General features: G+C 39.6%; 2 protein-coding genes across 3 annotated transcripts in view; one reads left to right on the forward strand and one right to left on the reverse strand.

Annotated features, from left to right (window-relative positions):
- Window positions 1-11,221, reverse strand: part of crybg1a (crystallin beta-gamma domain containing 1a) — a 49,054-nt gene extending 37,833 nt beyond the window's left edge. For both annotated transcript variants that reach the window (XM_061844008.1, XM_061844007.1), the window contains exon 1: window positions 10,758-11,221. In XM_061844008.1, the coding sequence (XP_061699992.1) occupies window positions 10,758-11,113 (356 nt within the window). In that variant the 5' untranslated portion in view covers window positions 11,114-11,221. The remainder of the gene's footprint in view (window positions 1-10,757) is intronic.
- A 3,310-nt stretch (window positions 11,222-14,531) lies between these two features.
- Window positions 14,532-19,428, forward strand: ccr6b (chemokine (C-C motif) receptor 6b). Its single transcript, XM_061844116.1, has 2 exons — window positions 14,532-14,573; window positions 17,616-19,428. The coding sequence occupies exon 2, from the start codon at window positions 17,624-17,626 to the stop codon at window positions 18,698-18,700; it is 1,077 nt and encodes a 358-aa protein (XP_061700100.1). The 5' UTR covers window positions 14,532-14,573; window positions 17,616-17,623; the 3' UTR covers window positions 18,701-19,428.
- The last annotated feature ends 1,321 nt before the right edge of the window (window positions 19,429-20,749 follow it).

Consider the following 20,749-nt stretch of genomic DNA (forward strand, 5'->3'; position numbering starts at 1 on the left):
TACATCGCTTTTTCGCAAAAACCTTTTGACCTATAAAGGTGAAGTAGAGAGTGAACAGTGAACAACAACCATAAACAAAACTCTGTTCAAGTGAATTAAGATAATCAGAAAATAAAAAAACTCTTTACAAACAAACCTTAACAGTGTCAAAGTAAATCTTTCTTACTTACCTGTGGAATGTTTTATCACAGTCGCGAAACTGGCGATTAACACAGTTAACTGATGTCACTGCAAAGGTCGGCATGGTTGTTTTGGGAGTATCAAGATGGTGAATGGCGACTTCAGTTTAGGTGGCCAATGAGCCATCCAGTCTTTTTTTTTTTTTTAGATCAGTGAGCCATCCAGTCTTTTTTTTTTTTTTTTTTTTTTTAATATCAGTGGCACCGCCCCACACTCTTTTTCCTAGTTTACTGTACACCTGCCCTCAACCCACTTTTAAGGACGTACACTCATAGTTACAAATGTTACAGTACTTATGCAGTCCATCGAGCTGTTTTATAATGACAGCGTCCACCACTGCTTCTTTAGTTAGCAACACAGTCTGGGCAACGTAGAGCAAAGGCGAGCTAGACATGCCGCTTATGTTTACTTTCAATATTAATGGAGAAGGTTAAAAAAGAAATGCTGTTGTTTTAAGATGCAATGACTGTCGGAGAATGTGAATAATCAAAGAAAAAGTGGCTAAACTGGACAAGATTTACTCTTTTCTGAGTGGGAAAGGTCTGGTCTGAAGCCAAAGTAGAAAGTGCAGGATGAGATGGTATGTAATTTTAAAATTCCACCTTGGCACAGCCTGATTCAGGATGAAAGCACAGACAATACATTGCACAAAAAGCTAATTCTGTATTTTAAATATAGGAGGCAACATAACATTAACCTTAAAACGGTTTGGGAGCATCATCATCATTCTCCCCTCTCCGTCGGTAGCTCGCGAGAGGCTGGCTCCTTGAAAAGTAGATCTTGGGGTAAAAAAGTCTGAGCACCCCTGCTCAACAGTAATCGCTTGTTTATCACAGGGTTGATGTTCTGGACTATCCCTGCAAAAGATTAAATTTGCAACGTAGCAACCAAATATATATATATATATATATATATATATATATATATATACAGTATTTTTTTATTTTAAAGAGGTTTGACGCTTCCCATACTTTTAAATTTTCCAAACACCCCTGTTAACATCTACATGGGAGTTTTATAAACACCTCTAATTTTAAGCACCTTTTAAACTCTTAAACATACAGTAATCCACATTAGTAATTTACTTATGTGTTTAATGGATTATTCTGTTCTTTTTCCTTCTTTTAGGATAGGAAGTTCTTATTTCACCACAAAATAAACAGCAGCATACATTCAAAGTTCTGTGACATGATGAATTATTGGCGATATGAATATGGAGAAAAAAATTGCCTAATGCACTTAATCCAGAACAGGTGAAATAAAATAGCACTGTATACCTAAAAACATACTGCATATTTTGTAGTCAATACTAGTGAGAGTTGATTAAATTAAGATTCACTAAAAGTAAATGCATAACCACAACCTATAGTATATTAGAAAACACACAGAATGTTTTGTACCACAGACAAGTCAGGATATGATGATTCTTTAACAGTATAAAAAGTATTTAAATATGCTGACTTTTCAATTGGATTCAAAGAAGTTTTGCCTATTTTGCAAATCAAGACAGAGTGCCATATATGTATACCTGTTCTACAGCCCCTCAAAACTGGAAGTACAACTGGTTATAGGAGCCATTTTGCTCAAGCTTGCGGGGAATACCTGATAGCTTGGTAGAATACAGTTGGGGTGATGTACAAGACATGTCACAAGGAACTTTGCAAAAGCTTAGGTGCTTTGGTCTGGTCCCGTGTACAACCATGTGTTCACACCTTTCAGAACAAACTATACAAGGGTGGTAAACAAAGAGGAGTTCAACTTAACCAAGACAAACAAGCAGGTTTTGAAAACACAAATGATGTCATTATTTGCCAAGCACAATAATAATGAGATCACAGGCATACCTGTGGCTGGTCTATTCTTATTGAATGGCCAACAGAATTTAGCGAAATACAGAACTCAACTGAACAAGTTTGGGGACAAAAACAAACGCTCACTGCTTTAGGAAAAAAAATAAACTGAGACAAATCCAGCACATTTGTGCAATAGCTGAACCTCCCGTGTGAAGTCAAAGTGCAAGAGTATATACCGTATTTAATAAAATATCTAGAAAAAAAAGAGCGAGAGAAATCATAAAAAAAAAACAACTACAGCTTTCATTTTTTAAAAGTAATGCATTTCAGTGCTTAAAATTTTGTGCTAAAATCTTACACAACTAATTCAATCGGAACAAAGACTTGTATGAGCTGGCAAAAAAATGTGTGCGCAAAAAACAATAGTGGGCAACTCCGCTCCCTCTATCATGCCCGCTTCCAAATCCCATTTTAGCTTCCAGCCAGCTGGTAGAATCGGCTGTTCTGGTACCTTGAGATTTGGCTTCTGGAAAACAGCTGCATTATTTGGCCTGAAATGAAGCTCGGCGGCTACACAAGAGCAGACTGTTGTAAACTGAAAAGTTTGAAAGCGGTTATTATCAAGACTATGTTTCTATGTTAATTGTAAATAATTTATACATGTTTTTGCAAACCTAGAAAAGCTCTATATAAAAATCTACACTATTAGTAGTAGTCATTTTTAGGGGTGCAACACCCCCACATTTCATAACCCCCCCCTTCCATGCTTTTTTTTCTTCAATTATGTTGCAGGTCATGTCATGTTTGAGGGGGATATGGTCTGGACCGGACCGTGCATATAAAAAATAATAATAAATGTGATTTTCGTCCTGGCAGTGGAACAGTGGACCAGCTCTACACCCTTGGTAGGATTCTGGAGGGTGCACTGGAGTTCGCCAAACAAGTCTACATATTTTTTTCTCTAAAATCTATTTAAACCCACAGATAGCCACGGAGAGAGGAATTGAATGATTGTCAAATGGGGGGGCTGAAACAATCAAGCACTCCATCAAGGTGCCACCCCGCAGTTTGAAAACCACTGTAGTATTGTTACATCTGTCAACATACGTTGCTCCACTTTTTTGTTGAAATGTCCACTATTGATACTAATTGTTAATCAATTGGATTTTCTGTTATATAGTAGCATATGGGGTCGCTCTGGGGTAAGTTCTAAATCACTAAATAGTTTAGCTCCTGAAAAAATGGAAAAAAATTCTAAAGGAATACAAACTCAGTAGGGCTCTGAGATCGACTGACTCAGCTCAAATAGTGGAGTGTAGAGTCCAGAGCAAACATGATGAAGTAGAAATTAGCTATTATGCAGCACAAAAATGAAATAAGTTGCCAACTGAGGTGATATCAGCCCCAAATGTGAGTGTTTTCAAATCCAGGTTAAAAACTCTTCTTTTATCTCATTCATTTTAGACTACTTCCATTTTCAATGATATTTCTTGCACTGTAAGCTTTAATTGTACATTTTATTTTCAAATGTTTTTATTTATTTGTATTTGAATGCTTTTAACCTCATGTAGAGCACATTGAGTTACCTTGTGTATAAAATGTGTGATACAAATAATTTGCCTTGCTTTGCTAAAGCTAGCAAGGTGTTTCTTTAGGCAGTTTGGCTGCTTTAAAAATACAATTTGTAATTATCTTTTAGTTATACAGTATAGTTCAACATACTTCATTTATTCACTACAGTATTTGTTAAACTGCTGCTTATTGTGACGCGAAGTGAATTCATTGCCACCAGCTCATATCTCAAGTTGGTTCAACAACAAAAAAGCTCATATCACAAAAAACTTGGGTCTCTCATATGTCAAACTATGACTCCACAGTGAGTTGAAATGAAGACAAAATGCTATAGTGCCTAAACTGTATTTGAATCAGACCATTTGAGTTAGGGCCTTGCAGCAACTACCATACTTGAAATTTTGAATGAATTTATGGCTTTATTTTTTACATGCAATAACTTGCAATTTAAGTTTCCGTGAGGAGTATTGTTTACTTACAATGATATTCAAAATGGTTCCAGCAGGCAATAGGACATTACCCTTGCTGAGTTGTTTTCCAAAACTCTATTGGAAATGCAAAGTCTGAAGAATTGTCTGTTGGTTTTACACCCCACATTAATATTATGTATTATGACTGAATCAGTTGCTTTATTTGAATAGGGGCAGATACAAAAAAAAACATTGGCTAACTGTAACATAGCTGCCTGATGTTTGTATCGTAGTGATAATAAGCCGGAGCCGATTTGCAGCACTTGTCCCTGGAAGGACTTTACATAAATACTAAGAACATTATAAACATATGTATAAGAGAAAGAGGGAAAAAATACAGAAGATAGATATTTGTACAATGCTAAGCATGAAGACATTAAAAATGAGTTCTGATGTTGGAGCATACAGTTATCTAATGTGAATGATATGATTACAAAATCGGCAGCACGGTGGAAGAAAGGATAACACATTGGCCCCATAGTTCTGGGGTCCTGGGTTCAAAAAGCCACCATCCTATGTGGACTTTGCATGTTCTCCTATGAGTGTTTTGTCCAGATTCTCTGGTTTAATCCCACATGCCCAAAACTTGCATGGCAGGTTATTGGAGACACTAAATTGTCCTGAGGTGTCAATAGTCATTTTTTAAATATTCAATAATTTTGCATACGTGAACAGTCTGTGGTTAGCTAACATCAGTCAGTTGTTAAATGCTCGTGTCAAAATGATGGACCTATTTCCAAAAATAACATTCAAAGTACCGGTAGTGTACGAATGATCGTCCGATGAGAAAGAAGGCCAGAGATGTCCATGCAAACCTCAGTGTGCTCATGTTATTAACTGACACATTATTTCTAAAAGAAGTGCACGGATATTTTTTTTTTTTTTTTTTACACATAATACCATCCATCCATTTACTAAGATGCTTAATCTCACATGGGTTCCGGGAGTGCCAGAGCCTATCCCAGCTAACTTTGGGCAAAAGGCAGACTACACCCTAAACTGGTCGCCAGTCAGTGGCAGGGCATATCAGCCATTTGGATATTGGACATCACGTCACTATATTGTTATATTCAATAGAAATCACATATTACTTAGCTGTATTCCTAATTGACTTTGTCGAGTCATCGATTGAAAGTCTTCTGGCAGTTTTTAAAGAATATTCCACTGTTCTAGCAAAAAAAGTCTTGGCCCGAAACATATAGTATGATTTTTTTTAGTTAGTAATAAGCATAACTTTTTATTCTTTTATTATTATTTTGCTGTTCATTTAGTGACATTCAACACTTTTTCAGTTTGAGAAAAGTTTTTGACCTTCACCATATAAACATTTGTTCTTTTACAAAAACTGCAAATACTATAAATTAGTTGCCCTGAAACATAACAACTAAAGAGAATAGAATAATATAATGTGAGGAATAATTTTGCATTTTACATTACACTGTAGCTACACATAATTGCCTTTCTGAAATTAGACGGTGAAGCTGTGTGTAAGGTGCTTATAAGTGAAAATTTTTTCCCCAAGAAAACCAACACGAGATGCAATTCAAAGTAAAGCTAAATATCGCTGGCGCAATTAAAATCTCATTGTACTGTCTGGTATGAGATGATTTCTTGTTGATAAACAAGTTGCAGGGATAATTATATCCGTCACGTGTGTCTATGGGTTTGCGGTGTTCCAGGTTTCTTCTGCATGCGAAACAACGACATTCAGTTGACACGCTGGATGAATTTGGGTTTAGTGATTGGTGCGTCATACCCGTATGACAGGTTTCTTTCAGCTGCCTTCTTCAAAAATCAAACCAACCGTTGTTAATGTTGCTTAATCTACAGACAACTTTGGGCAGGATACCCCGGGACTGGTCGGCAGTCCATCATAGGCCACAGAAAATAATTCACACTTACATTCACACCAATGGGCAATTTAGAGCACATTGGTGCTCAATGTGTTGATCGCCGAGGCAGTTTTGGTTGATCGCATGACTGCGTGCCCCAAAAAAAAAAACAACAACAAAAAAAAAAAGACATCAGCCTATCATCCATCTTGTCGCTTGACTCAGGTGTGGCCAATGCGATAAAGATAAAAGAAGTGAGGTTCCAAGGCTGGTTAAATTCATGTCAAAAGGCTGCTTTCACGTCGTCATAGCTTTACTCATAATACTCAAAGAATCTGTGGGTTTGGTTTACTTTATTTTGTGACATTTGACTTGATGTAAATTTAATGGATAAAAACTACCTTTAGCGCGCTACCTTGAACTGTGACATTTCAATTTTATTCCCCTTCCTTCTTTGTTCCTTAGTCAATGTAGTCTAGTTTTTCCATTCTTTCTTTGCTCTTTAGATAAGGAAATTGAGGTTCCATTGTTATTAGTAAAGTTGGGAATAAAACATTATACTACCAAGTAGAATCAGACGATTTCAGTTTGGGCCCTCCAGCAACTACTTGTAATCTACTAATTCACTGGATAAATGATGTTGCAGGTGCAGCCATACTTTGACATTTGATCACAACCCAATCAATGGTCCTGGTAAAAAATAAAAAAAAAAAACAACGCTAATTTAGTAGACTTTCAAAACAAATTTTCCAAATTGTATTTGCATTTATTCATTCCAGGAGTAAGAAAGATGAGGAAATATTGCCCAAAATTTACAATATTTGTTTGTTTTTAATTGGATGAGGCAAAAAGACCTAGAAGTGGGTAAGTGGAACCATGGTTGCAGTGTCAAGAAGTATCAGTCCTTTAATTTCAGTATCAGTTTTTGTTATTTTTCTGAGCTGCGAACTATTTACTGCAGTTACTTGATTGATTGATTGATTGATTGATCAACTCGTACCATGTATCAGAGATTCCAGACAGCACGCTTGTATTCTTGTACTGCTTGTACTTAAATGTGCTACCTTTACATTAAACCTTTGCAGTTCTATAAAATCTGACATAATCAAGAAGAATGATTGAAGTGAATGTTCTTCGTTTCTACTTAATTATTCCAATCAATAGTCCTTCTGATCGCATATATCACAATAATACATATTTAAACCACTGGGCTGCAACCACTAACATTTCCAGTAAATTGGAATGTCAAAGTGTTGGTAATCTAGTCGTACATGCTTAGAGCATAAAGACACTAAGTATAGAATAATTATTTAATTTTAGTAAACAGTATTACGGGTATATTATGACAATACAGGGCCAGCGCTGGTTCTGACAGAGCCACCACAACATGGCTCATGGTCGCCCTACATTGCTGCCCACCACTCAGAAAGGTTTCATGTAGAACCCTGCTCGATTGCTGCTCAAGGACCCTTCGGAATGGTCACAAGGCCTCAGGATCAAATCCCGGACCTTTGGGTTGAGAGACTGTCACATCGGCTCCCTTATGTCTGAAGCTCTTAATTAAACATGTATTAATCGGAAAAAGGCAAAGGCATATAAATTATATGCAGTTGCACAACAAACGTAAATTGATAGCTTACATTTAGTGAGTTCAATCAAGGTTCAAAGAACTGATAATGTCACAAGACAAAGATGAGGCAGGGGTTTGACGGCGTTTTCAAGGATTATTATCTGACATTTGATTTTACACATATGTACATGCACACCTATGCACATACCTTTTTACATATGTTTTTTACCTCTCTCCTTTTCGAATGTGCATTTCCTTTTCATGCTCCATATATTTCCCTTCATTTGTTGCACTTGTATTTTTTTTCCTGATGAAAACTATTTAATTTCACATTGAAATAAGACTCAACTCGACGTAATAGTTGAAAAAAGACAATCTCCAGGTCTATTTCTCATCAAGCTTCACGCTTCATTCTCCAGGTCCCCATTGAGGATCTGTCCAACACAAATATCGCAATATATAGATAGTCCTCATTGAGATACATGCAATGTGTCGCAATTATGTCAGCTAATAATGGGCTTTTTTCATATGACTCATAACTGGCAAGAGTTTTGCTGATTAAACACCAATATATTCTTACTTTCTCATGATACAAACTCTTTTACGTGTTGGAGTCGTACAGAATGACATCAGAGATAAACTGATGAGCACTCAATCTGGAAAAATATTCCCCGAGACAATGACGTGGTTGTCCCAGTGGCGAATCTGGCAAGTATTACAAAAATGAATCGATGTAGGCAACATTAAAAAAAAGGACGAGGAAAAAGTTCAGCTCCGATTGCAGTTCACTTCACTCTCTTTACTTCATATACTGAAAATGCAATTCTGTGCATGATAATGTGTTGTGTTTTTATTAAGAAATCATAACTTTATGGTAAAGAAAATAATGGAGTGGAAGAAATTATATTCAACCTTAAAGGGCATCATGCATCAAGTGATAAAATTGCCATTAAAGAATTTGAAGTCTTCTGAAGCTCAAATTAGTTCTGCTGCATCATTCATTCTGAACGAACAATTTTTTTTCCCTTTGGCAGCATAAGCCATCATCATTGTGGCAGTCCATCTATCATTTATTATTTTATGACATACTCTCATTTGAATTCAAATCTAGTCAATTACTGTGGCCAAGAGTCGCTCAAACAGGTGACATTCAAAGAAATATTATCACCGGAATAAACTGTCAAAGAAAGACATTTATAGGACTATTACCCTGTTAATACACCACATCAGAACATAGCAATATTATAGATAGATTTAATATAAATAACTAAATATACAGTTGTTCATCATGCTATATTACATTATTTAGGCAATCATTTTGGGGGGATTTTAAAGAGTACAGGAATGTCAGTATTTTGAGTGGCAAGTCTTGAACGTATTGACACATGGCTGCAACATGATGGGCAGCGCTGAAGTCAATTGGAAAAGATGCGGTAAATAAGAGAAGAAAAAGCTACAAACGGTCCCCCATTGAGCTCCAGTAACAATCAATGGTCCCACAGAGCAGAGCGAATACACGCCTACAAGAATTAGGGAGATTGTAAAGGGGAAATCCAGTACTTTACATGAACAGTGTTTCCAATAGGTCATGTAATATGTACCCTATTTTGACAATGTGATGTTAAATCCTCTCTCATTTAATAGTGTTTTGAGAATTTTTTTTTCGACAATTACAAGAGGCCCCGTAGCTCAGTGGTTAGAGCACTGGTTTGGTAAATCAGGGGTTTGTGGGTTTGTATCCCACTGGGGGGCCTCCACTCCCTGAGAAGGGTTCCGTCAGGAAGGGCATCCGGCGTAAAAATTGTGCCAAACATATATGTGCGTTCATCTGAGACGACACGCTGTGGCGACCCCGAAAGGGACAAGCCGAAAGAAACATACTTTTTTTTAATCGACAATTACAAATTTTCAGGGGCGCTGCCATTTTCTCGAGTCATATGACCTACTTGCGCGGATGTGACGTGTACTGTGCCGCAACAAAGGCTCGATTACATGGGACACCATTTATGCCCAGCTCTGATTTCTCTGATTTATACTCATCTGATGAAGAAATAGCAGTATCAGTTGATCAGGAAGACGGAGGAATACTTCCATACAGATTTGAACCTGTGGCTCTAAATGTTGAATATTCGGATGGTTCTTCGGGCGGAATGACGCGGAGTCTGACTACTCGGAGGCCTACGCACGGGACATAAGTGCCTAAACAAAGGCCCCCGGAGCTCCGGGCCAGCAGCCGTAGATGGTTTTTCGGACGGGAATGACGCGGAGTCTGACGAGCGAGCTCCGGCGGTGGGCCGCGAGCTGAGCTTCCAGGCGGCGGAGGCCGTTAGCCCTGGATGCCGAAGCTAGGCTACTGCTATTTTTTCATCAGATGAGGATAAATCCGAGAAAGCAGCGCTGGGCATAAATGGTGTCCCATGTAATCAAGCCTTTGTTGCGGCATGGTACATGTCACATCAGCGCACGTAGGTCATGTGACTCACGAAAATTGCAGCGCCCCTGAAAATGTGTAATTGTCGATTAAAATCTTCTCAAAACACAATTAAATGAGAGAGGATTCAACATCACATTGTCAAAATAGAGTACATATTACATGACCTATTGGATACACTGTCCATGCCAAGCACTGGATTTCCCCTTTAATTAAATGCAGCTCTGGGTATTGTGAGCAGCCCTATCGTCATAGTGAAGCAGTCACGACAAATCTCACTTCTTCTCACACACTGACTGAAGCAAATGCTGTTAGAGCTCTACACGAGCTCGTTGATTGTCTGACCCAGATTCAAGGGGAAAAGTCCCAGTTTGGGTTTGAAATATATCTTTTAGAACACCAGTCCTGGAACATTTCTGACACACCTCATCTATCATCCATCTAAATAAGATTGCCCTGCGAAAGACTGGCATTTGCTCAGCGTCTTGCTGGAAGTCCATATCTTTACGGAAGTCTATTAATTTCAATTCCAAGACAACAAAGAGAGTAATAGTCAGCATCATACATGTTTTGGACTCAACATGGTGTGAATGTCTTTTTTCACAGCATTCACTCCAGTGGTTGTGAATGAGAGTAAAAAAAAAAAAAAAAAAGTAGCCGCTATCAGCAGCTGAGAGGCTCTAATCACGCTGGAGTTGTAAAAGGTGTATTTTCTACAGCAATAGCCCTTCCACAAAACAGTTCATACCGCAATATATCGCATTTGCAGCTACTGTAAAGGTACATGAGCGTGGAAAAACACCCAAAAGTAAGTGGGCCTGGAACAGTGTTACCTGTGCGACACTTGATTTGTCAACATTAAAATACAGACACAACATTCGAGGTGTGAAATGAAGTTGTTGCTCTTACTGTCTTTGGCTGCTGAAGACGTCCAGTTCACTGGGGAACAACTCATCATCACCACCTCCTCCTCCGCCGCCGGCCCCTCTTTCTTTCTGCTTAGATTTCTTTCGCTTCAACCTAAACGACAACATCCGCCTCCCCTTATTTTCCTTCGGAGAAATGAGCACTCCGTCCCCGGGTAGTGCGGCGGGGCACCCGATGCCGGCAGAACCAGAGTTCACCGGGGATATCCCCGACTTGTCTCCTGACACGGCGGCCACTCCATCTCTCATGGAGTCCGACTGTTTGGCTTCCTTGCCGTCTTTCTCCTGTGACTTTACTTTGAACAAATTCCTCATTTTTAAAGTGCCGGACTTACTCATGTTGAACTGGAAAACAGAGAGCAGAATCACGAAAGAACAACAAAGACGACTTCTCCTTGCTTGGTTTATCGCAGGATGTTTGATTAACTGGGCGAACCTGCGGCGCTGGTTACCTGTCAGGTGATAGCCTATTGCTTTGCTCAGGAGACCACGTCCGGCTGAATTCTTCAAAGTAAAACTTATTCCGTGTGAGACCTTGCCTACAAAATCTGTGAACATGACACAAACTGTATTCATATATTTTTTTAAATACAAAAATACGATTAAATCATACACAACAGACAGATTAGGCAACACTGAAGTGATATTTTAATACCACTCTATTTTATTTTGAAGTTTATTCCTTGGCACAGCGCCCAGAGTCATAACTCTTTCAACAAATCGAAATTACAAGTAAAGCTCCATTTTTTTAATACTCTTTATAATCCCTCTAATTATTTTTGCCACATTTCATTTAAAGCCGTAAGAGTTCTTTAGATTTCATTTTAATTGTGGCTTTGTATGACTGAATCTGAATTTGTACCACAAAAAAAAAAAAATCCATCAATTTTTTTGAGGCGCTTATCCTCACGATGGTCGCGGGAGTCCTTGAGCCAATCCCAACTGTTATTGGGCAGGAGAGGGGGTACACCCTGAATCGGTCGCCAGCCAATCGCAGGGCACACGGAGACAGACATCAGCTGCATCAATGAAGTAGAACAAAAACTTGACTGCACACTCATCATTGGTTCCGCCATGGTCAACAGGACCTGACCTATGGTCAGGGCAAAAATGATGGGAAACATACACACATTGTTATGGAAAACGATGCGATAAATATAGAATAATTGATTATGAAGGTTAAACTGAAACACTTACCGGTGAAAAGTTACATCTTTGCGACCGCCTGCACGGTTTTGACAGCCAACAGCGCACCGTATTCCAATTAAATTCGATGTTATTATTTTTCGTAATGTACAAATGTAAGGATGTCAAAGGGCGTCAACTTTGACGTGAAATAGTACCAAAAGGAATGTTTTGAACCTGACCGGGAGTTGACCATGTGAAAGGGGCCTGTACACAGTCCAGTTTTTATTCCATGTCATTGAGTTGCACTCATAATCACACCTAGGGGCAATTTAGAGTGTACTATTAATGCATATTTTTGGGATGTGAGAATAAACAGGAGCGCCCGGTGAAATGGTACCCAGACACGAGGAGAACATGCTAACTTCACACAGGTGGGTGCAGGATTTGAACACTGGTCCTCACAACTCTGAGGCTAACGCTCCAAAGCTGCGCTGCCGTGCCGGCAAAGGACATGCAATGCCCAAATTATTAATTTAAGAATAAGAAATAACTTATTTCTGTTAATGCAATCGCCACAATCGCTAATGTAGCTATTAACCAATGTGACGATGGTTAACAAACATCATGTTTTTGTGCTCCCAAGAATGACACAAAGACAAACCATTTCAAAACTGTTAGATAACCTACAACCTGTAGACGTCAACTGGTAAAAGAGGGAAAGTAAAAATGATCAACTGAGATAAAATGCGTGCACAAATGCACCCGCTCTCAAAAATAGGAATGTGACTCTGTTTGGAATTAGGGGGCCCCATAGCTCAGTGGTGAGAGCATTGGTTTGGTAAACCAGGGGTCGTGAGTTCGTTTCTCACTGGGGCCCCCGCACCTCAAGAGAGGTTGCGTCAGGAAGGGCATCCAGCGTAAGAACTGTGCCAAACAAATATGTGCATTTATCTGAGATGATATGCTTTGGAAACCCCTAACAGGACAAGCCGAAAGAAAGTTTACGCTGTTTGGAATTAAGCAGTCTTGAACTATGTTAAAGCTCAAGGAATTGGTGTCCTTAAATGACTTGAAAGAATGCCAGTGCTTTTGATTGACTGCTTGAACAATTGATTGCTCGTATGATTCATAAACAGCTAAATCCAAAATGTGATGCTTTATAAATACTGCAGTACTTTCCTTGTCTTTGTACTTCCCATCTTGGCCATTTGAAAAGAAGGTTTTCAATCTCAATGGGACCGACCAGGGTCAGCACCCACCTGCCACCTTTTAAGGTGCTTCTGATCAACCACAAATAAGTGAAAGCGGGAGCATATATTATTATATTTCTCCCAAGGAGTCAAATAAATTCCCCTTAAATATCAAAACACCGTGGATGGAACTGATTGTTGTTGTTGTGTTTTTTGAGTGTGTTGATGAATAAAGGAAAAAAGGGCTTCATCAAAAAGAACAGTTTTGTCATGCAGGGTAAAAGCGTTGAGGACCACTTAGATAGAAGTTCAACTTTCATCTCATAAGTCGATAAATTAAGATGAGCCTTTCTGTTGTTATTGATCAGAGGTTATTTTCACCCCCTTGGAAAACTGCCATTGATGCTAATCTTTCTCAGTCTCTGTCTCTTTCTTACAGTTGAGTCACTGAACTAAAGGGAAGGTAGGCCTCCAGATCTTTAAAGCTCACGCATTTGACAACGCCTGCATGGCATCAGGTGACCGACCACCTTATGTTCCTGGAAAGATAATCAAGATTTTAAAATGAATTTTACATTTACATTTACTTGATGGGGGTGGCACGGTGGAGCAGCTTGAATGCATTGGCCTCACAGTTCTGAGGACCCAGGTTCAATCCCAGTCCTCCCCTTACCTGCATGGGTTTCCTCCGGGCACTCCGGTTTCCTCCCACATCCCAAACACATGCAACATTAATTGGACACTCTAAATTGCCCCTAGGTGTGATTGTGAGGGCGGCTGTTTGTTTCTATTTGCCCTACGATTGGCTGGCAACCAGTTCAGCGTGTACCCCCCCCCTCCTGCCCGTTGACAGCTGGGATAGGCTCCAGCACTCCTGCGATGCTTGTGAGGATAGGCGGCTAAGAAAATGGATGGATGGATTGATTTGCTTGACAGTCTTAAAAAATAAAGTTCATTAAGCATCACCAAGTCCACAGCCTGAAAAAAAGTGATGCTGAAATAGGATTCATCATACATGATATACAGTTCAGTGAAAATAATAATGGGGAAAATTACAAAAAAAAAGTGGGGGTAACAATCAGCCAAATACTTCAAATTAGCAAATACTTCAGGTTACTCTGTGCTGTTTTCTTATTTTCTACAAAGTGCAATGGAAGTCAAATGAAGTGTGACTACACAATTTGTTTTTTTAAATTATTTTCAAAAATGCTGTCATTTTTGTGGAGGAGGAGCTCTGCTTCAGTACAAATGAAATGTCGAGCAGGAAGACGAAATATGTGCTTTACAGCCTATCTGAGCTTTCCCCTCCTTTTGGTCTTCTTCCTCTTTTTTATTTTTACTTTGGATCTTTGAGTACAACCTCAATTTTTTCTCCACCAGCAGCTGAGATATTGGTGACTCTCTGCTTCTCTTTTTTTTTTTTTTTTTTAATCATCAACATTGGATTGAGAAAACCCCTGTGTGAAGTCATCATCCCGAGGGTATGTTCTGAACAGAAAAATATGTCATCATTTCATATAAATTAATATCATTAATGTAAAGTTATTTTTAAAACTGAAGGAAAACATTTGAGATTGATTATATTATTATCATAATATAATATTAAAAATTACCATAATATAACAATATGAAGTACAATTCACTCCCAATCTAATAGAATAAAATAGAAGTGCAATCCAGTCTTCAAAGACAATAATATTTTGTTTTGACTGACTTATTTTACAAAATACAGAATTGATTGAACAATATATTATTCTTTCATTGTTTTAGCTGTTTGCTGTTGTAGTAGGTGCTTTATTTATTTTCTTATTATTGTTGTGATCTAGGTTTTTGCAAAGGGCTGAAATGTACTTGGAGGTCCTCTGATATTTTGCATCTCTCAGCAAATTAGATTAAACTGCTCTCTGACAGTCTCAATCAAAATTTAAGACTAAAATGTTCACACAGCTCTAATACTGCCACATTAGGTGTAACCATCAAGTTTGTCGGTAGTTTGAATTGCCTTTCAAAAAACTCAAATCAGCATGAATAAGTAACTGCAATTGATGTTTAGATTTATTTGGCGGATCCGTTGATCATTGTAATACAGGTACAATATTTCAAACAGTTTGATAAAGGCTACAGTAGAAGAAGAAAAGTACACTGTACTTCACATTCTCAAATGGACAGCTAATAAAATGTAGCTTCCTTTAACTCCTCTTAATTCTGCATATTTTTTCTTTTCACATAGATGCTATTACGGATAAACTATACTGAGTGATATATACACACACACACACACACACACACACACCACACACACACACACACACACACACACACACACACACACACACATCAACATACGAAAGGTTTCTCAGAGGCCAAATTCTTTGCTCATTTATTTATGATTATATATGCATGCCATATGTACGAATGCTTCATGCTGTGTATAATTTTTTTTTTTCAGTGACTGATGTTTTTTTTTTCTTGATCTTTAGTGACCTCTTTTCATGGTTGCTAGAGATGTCGGCTCTGATTCTCATTAATGTCTCAGATCCTCATCGATAAGGATCAGATCAGATAAAACGAGTCGCTTACCTGACTAAAGGCTTTTAAATTGGGTCATGCAGAACCAGAGGAAGAAACAAAGTAGAACATGGCCTTTTATCCTTTACACTGAGTACATGCGGATTGCAGGTTTTGCTGACAGAGTATTCTTTATAAGAAAAATTTACGCAATCACATTCGCCATCGATAGTGGGCCATCTGAGGCTGCGGTCACGTGGGGGTCTCGGGGGATCCTTTTCCTTCTAAGGGTTGCATAGAAAAAAATCAAATTCACGTCGTTTGATAATACTCTCCTTTAATTTATGAACCATGCTAAACCACATCTAAAACCAATTAGTCTGTGTAGATAAAGATATACCAAGCATATTGCTTTTATATACCTTTTTAAAAGAAAAGTGATACATTTTTTTCCATTTTCAACATCACATAACACGGTTAGGGTCATAGGTCGCTGAAGCCTACCCCAGCTAATATCAGACGAAAATTGGACTACATCCTGAACTGTTCCCCAGTCAGTCCCAGCGCACATATGGAACTCCATCACTGAGTGGGAACTGAACTAACACTGCTAGCAGATGTACCACTAACCATCAGTGACTCTAAGTGATAAATTGAAAAAAAAAAAAAAAAAAAGATGTGTTTGTATTTTGGGATGGGTAGTGCGTCCGTATCACACTGAAATAGTTCAGCCTCCAGACTGAGGAGCACCAAAATTGCACCTTCCAAACCCAGAACCAAAACCGGAGAAATCTTTCATACTAAATTAATCTCGACACAGATCAGAAAGTACAGCACACAATCACAATTCTTACAATCTGATGCTGAAATGTAATTATTTTTGTTAATCGGTGTGTTATGAAGAAAAGCTATACCAGAGGGGCCCAGACTTTTTTTTTACCCCAAGATCTACTTTTCAAAGCAGCCAGCCTCACGATCGATGGGGGTGGCGGTGTGTGTGTGTGGGAGGGGATGTCTTTTTTTTTTTTTAGAATGACCAATAATGAAATAGAATGACCAAGTCACAAAGATCAACTCACTACAAAAATGCAAAACATATTTATTTTAAAGTATATTGAGGATTCTTTACGTGTTTTCCATGTTTTCCTTGCATAACTGCATGAGCCAATATTACACGACATAATTAACTTTAAACATTTTTTGTAACTATCTGAGTTCACGTTGCTGATCACTAAACACCATACCAATGAAAATGTACACCTGGGCTGTGTCACTCACGTCAGTGGATTCGTCCAACTGCAGTGAGAAATACTCACAATCTCTGATGTCCTTCCACACATCAGCCATGGCTTCACAGCGCCAAGGAACTGTACTCCTTTACAGTTGCAGAGATTTTATTGAAGATAACATTTCGGCCTTATTCATAAAAGATTGGAACAATGAGCCAGCTATGCCTCTTTTACCTTCTCTCCGTCTTGGAAGGCCTTCTTGTTATTAACAATGATGTGACGAACCTGGAACGATGCTTCAGTGGCAGCTTTCGCTGTTGAACTCTGATGTGTATGAAAGTGATACGTTTTTGTCTTCTTCTTTGTTCCAGCATGCATACTCATGTTTGATAAGATTACTTTATGAAAAAAGCGAGGGATTAAAATAGTGGGGGAACTCACTGACAAGCGTGTTTTGCTGTACTCAGTGTTGTTGTTTGCACATGTGCAGTGGTCTAAAGGACAGAAAAATACGGCTCAAGTCTTTTTTTGTTGTTTTTTTTATCAGCACCCCTGTATAGCTGTTATACTATTTATAAAGATATGTTTTCAAAAAAGCAATGTACAAACTTATTTTCTTGTCCAACTCTACCAGTCAGGGTAGAAATTAAATAGTGTAGTACAACGTAAAATAACTTGAAAAAAAAGGCTGGTTTTATATAAATAGTCCTATTTAGATTATATTTTACATTGAATTGAAAAGCAAAGACCTGCTGCTTGGTCTTAAAATATTTCTTTGTTCAACAGGACCAGCCATGACTTCAGTGGCTCCAGACTATTATAATCCCAGCACTGACGACTATACAGATTATGGTCTGTGCAACCTGGACCCAAACCCTGCCGAAGTCATCGCCCAAACCTACATGCACTCCATTATCTGCGCTTTCGGCCTGATCGGTAACATCCTCGTCGTGGTCACTTACATATTCTACAAGAGAACCAAGACAATGACGGACGTGTACCTAGTCAACGTGGCGGTGGCCGACCTGACCTTTGTGCTGGCCCTGCCTTTCATCATTTACAACGAACGGCACAGTTGGCCGATGGGCTCCGTGGTCTGCAAGGTGCTGAGGTCAGCCTACAGCATCAACCTCTACAGCGGGATGCTCCTGCTGGCGTGCATCAGCGGCGATCGCTACGTTTCCATCGTGCAGGCTAGACGTACTTTTGGGGCCCGCTCCAGGTATCTCACCTACAACCGCATCATCTGCTCTGGCGTGTGGGTTTGCGCAGCCACGTTAACGCTGCCCACGCTGATATACACCGAACGCTTTGAAGAGGCCAGCTTGGGGGCGGAGACCGTGCACCCGAAGTGTCAGTTGTCTTTCAGCAACGACCGGACGGCAAAGTTCATCAAAAAACTGGTTCCGTCCCTTCAAATGGCCGTCGGGTTCCTGCTGCCCCTGGCGGTGATGGCGCTGTGCTACTCCAGCATCACGTGCACGTTGATCCGAGCGCAGAGCAGCCAGAGGCACAAGGCCGTCCGGGTGGTCTTCACGGTGGTTGTGGTCTTCATTGTGTGCCACTTGCCCTACAACGTGACTCTCCTCATCCACACGCTCGGTCTGTTTGAACAAAGGAGCTGTCAGGGAGAAAGGCTCAATCTTCAAGTTCTGGCCATTTCGAAAAGCGTCGCCTACCTCCACTGCTGTCTCAACCCCGTCCTCTACGCCTTCATCGGCTCCAAATTTCGGAGCCACTTCAGGCAAATCGTCATGGACCTTTGGTGTTTTGGAAAGAAATACATCTACTCGGCCCGTTCATCCGATGTCTGCGTCTCCGCTTTTAAGTCTTCGGATGGCGCCGACAACTTCTCCTCGTTTAGTGCATGATGGCTCAACCGACAAAATTCACATACTTTGAAAGTGGATGTGTATGTGTCAGTGAAGGCAACACGCAGCAACTAAAAAACATTTTATATAATTAAAATAAAAATGTTGGGAAATATTACATGTTCAGCTTTCAAATTCCATCCATTTTTTGAAATTGATCTAGCAACATTTTTGGGCCTCAGTTTGAAACATTTTTTTTTCCATAAAAATATTACGGTACCAAAATTACAGCTCTAGTGATTAAGTAGCATGCTAATATAAAATTGATCTTTAACTGTATGCATACACGATGATTGTATTTGTTACCCCATTCTATCATATTCTAGTCTAACTATTTGCAGTAATATATCATCCTATTTTTTAAAATTCATCTGTTTATAATGTTTATGTTATTTCTACACACTGATGTGGATTGGCTTCATTTGGACCTCAGTGACATTGCTTCTACCTCATCGATCCGGTTGAGTGATGCATAAAACACTTGAAAAATAAAAACATAAATGAAAGATAGAATCTGATGGAAGGGGGCCTTTAAATATCCAAAGTTCCAAACTACCACAAACATGTTCCTTTTAAAACTATATGAACATTTTAAAAAATGTTTTCTATTATATTAGTCATCTTTGTTTTTGAGCTTCTGAGGGGGTTACGATAGGTTACTACATTCATGTGCACAGTACCAAAAAAACAAACTTAAAAACAAAATGCACGTTTGCATCTGTCTTTGCTTTACCTGACTTGGGACAAAAAATGTCTAAACATGCAGATAAAAAAAAAATCTTTGTCAAAAGTGATTTCTATTGATACTCTGAATAAATTGTGGCTTGAATTTCAGCGTAAGGGTTTTCTTCCCACAAAGCAGGTTCCTGACACCTTACAAATAGCAAGACCCAAGTCCAAGGCCCAAGTGGGAAGTAGATGGGTGGATTATTCGTCAACCCATCATTTTTTCAAGACCATTTGGAGTCTATCCCTGATGAGGGGGGTATACACACTAACAGTGCAGAAAGTAAATATTTGAACACCCTGCTATATTACAAGTTCTCCCACTTAGAAATCATGGAGGGGTCTGAAATTTTCATCGTAGGTGCATGCCCACGGTGAGAGAGATAATCTGAAAAGAAAAATCCAGAAATCACAATGTATGATTTTTTTTAACGATTTATTTGTGTGATACAGCTGCAAATAAGTTTTTGAACACCTGTCAATCAGCTAGAATTCTGACCCTCAAAGACCTGCGAGTCCGCCTTTAAAAGTCCACCTCAATGTCTAACCGAAAAAATAAATGTAAGCAGAGAGCGCGTTATCCTTGTGCAAAGTTGCAGAAGTGTCATTCTACGACATCCACGTGGTTGGCATATTGGCTGCATCCTCTGTCCGTGACGTCACCCGGACATTCGCCAATGAAAACACATGGTGCACCCTACTATGGGAGACAAACGCGCCCCTTCTGACACGGAAGCTCTTTTCGAAACGGAGAACACCACGTAACGGAGTGAAGTTACCGGGCAATATTACAGTATTGTTTCGAGCAATATTCATATGATATGCGATCATGGCCAAACCGCCTCCCCGTCCGATCCACTTCCGAGGCGGAGATGAGCCATCGTGGCTCATTGCAGCCGGCATGTGTGGCTCATTTTCGGTGCTGAGGTGGCTTATCACAGAGCCGAGCCATGCTGCTTTAGGGGGTTGTTCGTAGCCGCCGTAGTACGCGATAAACAACACCGTCGAGCCGGGGAGCTTTACTGCGTTGTCGTCGCACGCGGCTGAGTGAGGCAGAGGCGAGCTGTGCTGCTTTAAGAGGTTGTTCATAGCCGCCACAGTACGCGATGAACAACAACACTGTCAAGCCGGGGCACTTTACTGCGTTGTCGTCGCACGCGGCTGACTGAGGCATTGTTGGCTGCGTTCTTCAGAGCCACCGCCGTCCGCAAGCCCGACGCGCAGCCTTCGCCGAAGCTGTGATCGCCGAATGCAGCGCCTCAGCCGGTGTGGCTCATCTTCGGCGCCACCATGGCTTATAATGGACCCGAGCCGTGCTGCTTT

This window comes from Syngnathoides biaculeatus, chromosome 15 (genome assembly GCF_019802595.1).
Source record: "Syngnathoides biaculeatus isolate LvHL_M chromosome 15, ASM1980259v1, whole genome shotgun sequence".
Taxonomy (NCBI): Eukaryota; Metazoa; Chordata; class Actinopteri; order Syngnathiformes; family Syngnathidae; genus Syngnathoides; species Syngnathoides biaculeatus.

Excerpts from the sequence above, each read along its gene's own strand:
- ccr6b (XM_061844116.1), top strand. The coding sequence starts at position 17,624 with ATGACTTCAGTGGCTCCAGACTATTATAATCCCAGCACTGACGACTAT.